Source organism: Notechis scutatus, chromosome 2 (assembly GCF_049901735.1).
Source record: "Notechis scutatus isolate UNSWTSFEM ecotype Mainland chromosome 2, rNotScu1.2, whole genome shotgun sequence".
Lineage (NCBI taxonomy): Eukaryota > Metazoa > Chordata > Lepidosauria > Squamata > Elapidae > Notechis > Notechis scutatus.
Window position 1 is genome coordinate 236,432,911 of NC_142010.1, and position 6,000 is coordinate 236,438,910.

Here is a 6,000-nt window from a genome sequence, read left to right on the forward strand (position 1 = left end):
TCTCAGTATTAGACACCACCTTTACATACTGAAGGTCTCATGTACCTTCAGGAGCGTTAGAAAAACTTCTGCCTGAAAAAAATCTACCAGTTAGTGTTAATAATACTTGCATAAATATGATTCAGTCATAAGCAGTTTTCTAGGTTTCTAATTTCTGCTTGATTCCTTTAGAAACAGATCAACTAGTCTGAGTTTAGAAGAGAAGACTACAGTATTAGACTTTAAACAGTTTTCAACCTTTCTATCCACATGGATCATTTTAGACTGTTAGTCAAACAAAAGGTTTCTATTACATTTTATTTCCCCCCCCCCCCCCCCCCCCCCCCCCCCCCCCCCCCCCCCCCCCCCCCACCCCCCCCCCCCCCCCCCCCCCCCCCCCCCCCCCCCCCCCCCCCCCCCCCCCCCCCCCCCCCCCCCCCCCCCCCCCCCCCCCCCCCCCCCCCCCCCCCCCCCCCCCCCCCCCCCCCCCCCCCCCCCACCCCCCCCCCCCCCCCCCCCCCCCCCCCCCCCCCCCCCCCCCCCACCCTTCCCCCCCTATATCATGGAGCTTGTAAAGTGATTAGAAGAGATGAAATTGATTTAGAGCATGTATGCGCATGCAGATCACGCCTGTCAATATTTTTTAAATCAGGCACATATTTTTAAGTCATCATGTATTAATTTAGTAAAATTACTAAATAAATACCCATCTCATGAAGTGACTCCTATTAGCATATAACCATTAAAATAAAACAATAAATATATAAAAAGAATTATTTAAAAAGTCATTATTAAAAATACAACTGTACAATCCAGGGAACAGTAGATTAAACACTACAGCCTTCTTAAGATCCTTGGTCCCCTCACAGCCTACCAGGCATGATAACAAAGCCAGTCTTGAGGGACCTCTGGAACATCAAAAAGGGATGGAACTAACCTAATATGGGTGGGAGGAGAATGTTCCAGGTGAGCACTACAGCAGAGAAAGCCCACCTCCTGGGACTGCCAAATGTTAAAGTCCCTAGCAGATGAATGGGATGGGCAGATGTAATTGGGGAAAGACCATCCTTCAGATAACCTGGTCTCCTGCCATGAAGGGCTTGAAAGGTTAAAACCAATACCTTGAAGTGGACCCAGAAGCAAACCAATGCAGCTCCTGGAGCAGAGGTGTGCTGTTCTGGAAGCAAATAATTGTTCACGCTGCTGCAATGTATTCTGCACTACCTGAAGCTTCTGAATACTCTTCGAGAGCAGCCCCATTACAGAAATCCAATCTGGAGGTGATTAGGACATGAGCAGAGCCTCCCGATCTAAGAACAGGTGCAACTGGTGCACAACATGCAGCTGTGTAAAGGCCTTCCTAGCCACAACTTCCACTTGCTACTTGAGCAAGTGTTATGCATCCAAGAGGCCTCCAAATTGCACAATGGGTTTATCTGGGGAAGTGTGACCCTATCAGCACCAAAGATGGCAGAGTCCTAGAAATGGTAAATCCCCAAATCCAGTCACTCAGTTTTTCCAGGGTTCAGCAGAAGCTGTTGTTCCCCATCTAGACCCTCATAGTCTAGGCACTGGGATAAGAGGTTTATAGCATCACTTAATTTGTCAGAGGCAGAGATATATGATTGGGTATATCAGTATACCAATGATATCTCATAACAGGGTGAGGAATAAGCTTCCTCACACGGCTTCATGTAGATGTTGAATAGGAGAGAAGAAAGCACCAAACCCTGCAGCACCCCACATGGTAAAGGCTGAGGGCAGGATCTCTCCTCCCAAATCACCACCGAGTGGAATTGACTCTGGAGAAAGTAGGCAAACTAGCACAACATTTTGTAGCCCACCCAAATCCTCTAAACCAATATAGAAGGATACCATGGTCAATGGTGCTAAAGGCTGCAGAGGGCTCAAATAGAGCAAGGATAGATGTACAACCCCATCCCGCCCTCATCAGAGATCATAGATCAAGCATGATCAATGACATTTCTGTCCAATGCCAAGGCCTGAATGGTGCCTGAAAGGGATCCATATAATCTATTTCTTCCAATGTCTTCTGAATTTGTTATGCAACTATCATCTCAATCACCTTCTGCAAAAAAGCTAAGTTTTACTGGCTGAAAATTGTCCAGTATGGTACGACCAGCAATGGTTTCTTAAGAAGGGAGTGAACCACAGTCCCCTTAAGAGGTAAAGGAACAACTCCCTCACTCAAAGAAAAATTAAGATTACTTCTTAATTTAAGTAGGTAGCAATTCAAAGAATAAAGATAGTGACACTGCCATCCTATATGCTACAATCATCAAAGCAAAAAGATTTGTACCATGTAGACAGTATCAATGCTAACTAATAGATGTGCTATATCCGTGGTGGTTAACTTTTTTGGCACCAAGTGCTGAAATGGGAGCGCGTGCGCACATGTGCGCCAGAAACCGGAAGAGCAGCTCCTGGTGCATGAATGCACGCCAACCATCTGGTCTTCCATATTCTAACACGCAAAGACCAGCTGGCCGGCCAGTTTTTAACGCACATGCATGCGCTGGAAATCAGAAGAGCAATGGGTGATGGCTGGCATGCCCAGAGAGATGGCTATGTGTGCCACTTCCAGCACAAGTGGCATAAGTTCACCATCACAGTGAAAAAAAAACTTTCAAAAATTCCATTCTTTATTATATCACCGATAGAACTATGGTTAGTAGTAATCTAAACCTAATATAACTGTCAGAGAAAATGCAAATAGTTTACTACCGATACTGTCCATTTAACATAGAAAATTAAATTAACCGGCATCAGTTCCTCCAATATTCCTGTGACAAAACTATATACAGTACTAACAAACATAAAACAAGGCTAGAGTACATCATCCTTAAACATATTGAAATAGGTAATATTAATTATGAAACCTACCTGTTTTCTTAAAAAGTTTAATATTTTTGCTGGCTGAGAAATAACAATATCATCTGATATTAACAATGGTATACTCCCTAAAAAAGATTAAATCAGATATGATCATATAAACAGAAGAACTGCATTGATAACTCAACAGACCCTAATGTTTGATTATATCAGATATTGACTCAGTATCTTCAATCTAAGTTATATCAGATTGTAATCCACCTTATTTTTCATTTCTTTATATTCAAGTCATGTCTTTGTAATAATGCTTACATTTTGTAGTTGTGATACTATATCAGCATACCAGTTGATTTTGGATGGGTTTTGACTCTGTTACTAGATAGATATTATAGCTCTAAATGTTGACAATCTATTATCCTACCTAATTCCTGTTATATGATTCACATTTAACTTGCATTGTACAATTATGCTTTAAATCAGGGGTCCCCAACCCCCAGGTCACATACTGTTACTAGTCCATGGTCTGTTAGGCACTGGGTTGCGCAAGCAGCAAGGCAAGCGAGCAAAGCGCCATCTGTGCATGCGCAGAATCTAGGTTGCGCAGAAAACCACTCCTCCCTCCGGTCTGCGGAAGGCAATTTTTCTTCCAAAACTGGTCACTGGTGCCAGAAAGTTGGGGACCACTGTTTTAAACAACAGAACCGCATCAAAGCAATTTATTCAATATTTTTCTGCATTTGCCTTACAACATACTGCAGGTGTAAAACAAACTTTATTTTGATTCCATCCACTGGAATGTATTTCAAGACTGGACTATAAGCCAAGTCAAACCAATTTCTTATTTAAACAGTTCTAAATATATATACCACCAGGGTGAGAAATTAGGATAGTTGTGGAGGGCTGGCATCACCGGCATCCCCCTGCCAGCCCCCCTGCCCACCTACCCCTTGTTGCCTCCCCCTCCCACCGCCACCTTGGGCCAGACAGGGATGATCGAAGGGCCAGATGTGGTGCATAGGTCATAAAATGCCCAGGTCTGACTTTAAATGTGCCATAAAAAAATCAAAATATTAAAGTAATACCTCTTGGTGCTTTCCATGTATTATCTATTACATTGATTTTCAACGGTGCACCTGAAAACCTGGCATAAGTCTATAATAAAAGTTTAAAAAAACACAATTCAATAATGTACCATTTAGAAATTTTAAAAAAGAGAAAATGACTATTCAGCTTGGAAAAACAGCAGCTACTTATTTCTTTTAATGTTCATGCTTGTGTTATTCTGTTGCCATAGTAAGCATCAAGGCTACAATAACCAATAGGAAATTATCCATTCATTCTATGAATTTCAGTGGGATATTAATTGGCCACTAGAAGAAAGCTTTTTTTTTTTAAGAGTTGCTTTTTTTAATCAATATTTAGCAAAGCAACTCCACTTCAGACACAAAGAAGTTGAATCCAGTTTAGACTAGTGGTTAAGATGCTGGCCTAGAAACTAGGAGACTATAAATTCTAGTCCCACTTTAGGCATGAAAGCCAGCTAGGTAACTGGTCCAGTCAGTCATTCTCTGCCAGCCTACTCACCTCACAGGGTTGTTGTTGGGAATATAGGAGGTTGAAGGAATATTAGATATGTTCACTGCCTACAGTTATTAATAAAAATAATGGCAGGATGGATGGATAAACAAACAAAATAAAATTTCACTTCCTGAGATTATAAATACACACTTTTGGAAATGAAAAATGTCAATTTTTAATTTTTCCACATATGAATCTAGTTTATCTTAAGACAAGCAATATAGGAATCATAAATGCTGGGACAGATTCTTAAGTCATTGTTTTGCTATCCTAAAGCCTCAGAATCAGTCCTGAAAGAAGACCAGACTTCCAGATGAAACATAACTTTCCCCAATCCAGTGCCCTTGAATAAGTCAATAACATTAATTCCTGTGGAGCTTCTGTGATGTGACCAGAGACATGTTTGTGGCATAAGCCTCAAAGAATTAGCATCTAAAGAAAAAACTATGCATAGAAAAAACTATGCTGAAAAAACAATGCAAATTCCAGGATTGTATATAAAAAAGGAAACAATAAATTAAAATACTGTAGTCCAGAAATAGGGTCAGGGGAAGTTTGCCTTCTGAAAATGGAAAGCACAGATCCAATAACTCAGTAAATATATGCCGCAGCTATCACATTAAACCAGTTTTTTTTCCAGCTCCATGCTTTCCAAATGTTTTGAATTGGAGCATCCATCATCGTCAAGCATGGTGGTTGGATTAAATGACCGGCATTAAACGCAATTCCTAATTACTTAATGTAGGAGATATTATAGGCCATCCCTGCGATGCGCCAAGTTATAGACCCCGTAATACTGGTACTTAATCCATTTTTATTTCCCTCCAGAACCGATATCCCATTTATGCAGACTCGTTTCAACTTTCTGGCGAAGAAAGCCAGCCCAACAACGGCCCTGGAAACGCGGAAGTTCCGTTTCCCCAGTTCTATTCCAGGGGCGGCGACCGTGACCGCCGGGCCGGTTCTGGCAGCGGCAAGAACCGGACAACCCTCCCGGTTTTGTAGGACGTCGCCTTCTATAATCTATAACAGCCGTTTTCGTTTCTCCTCCCCACAAGAGGCTTTCGCTCGCGTGACCTAGCCAGTCCCCCGTTACCATGACAACGAGGCACTCGGCGTGCACCGAGGGCAACCCCCAGTCGCCGCCCCAGCAACTCAGCTCCATTGAAGACGCCATGTTGACACCGTTCACCTTTGGCCTCGCGAAGCCCCGCCCCGTAAGTCGTCTTCGCCTCCCCGTAGGCTGGGCGCTGAGGCTACCGCTTTGCGCGTATGACGGTTGGTCTCGGGAACGAATGAAGCGCATGCCCGAGTCAACAGCTACCTTGGGACTTCCCTGATCAAATGGTCTAAAAAAAGGCAGGCGCCTTCCCCAACCTGTTGCTCCTCATCAAATTCTGAGGTGCCTACCATCCCTGTCCTATTGTTTCTTTTATTTTTCTTATATGTACCCATTGCATGTCTTCATAACTATGTATATACTTATACCTATTATCTTGTAAGCGATTGACAAATCAAAATAAATAAAACATAAAAATATGGGTGACCGCAAATAGGAGCAGTGAGGTCGTGTTTTGAATCTTTTTGCTG

General features: G+C 42.7%; 1 protein-coding gene across 5 annotated transcripts in view; it reads right to left on the reverse strand.

The window, feature by feature from the left end:
- Positions 1-5,634, reverse strand: part of MTX3 (metaxin 3) — a 29,051-nt gene extending 23,417 nt beyond the window's left edge. For 4 of the 5 annotated variants that reach the window (XR_015748210.1, XR_015748209.1, XM_026670576.2 and 1 more), the window contains exons 1-3: positions 5,507-5,634; positions 3,915-3,984; positions 2,884-2,960 (exon numbers count right to left, since the gene is read on the reverse strand). Coding sequence is in view for 3 of the 5 variants with exons in the window: in XM_026670576.2 (XP_026526361.1) it covers positions 2,884-2,960; positions 3,915-3,984; positions 5,507-5,587 (228 nt within the window). In the remaining 2 variants the exon portion in view is untranslated. The remainder of the gene's footprint in view (positions 1-2,883; positions 2,961-3,914; positions 3,985-5,506) is intronic. The other variant, XM_087958327.1, reaches the window with a different exon arrangement.
- Positions 5,635-6,000: the final 366 nt, after the last annotated feature.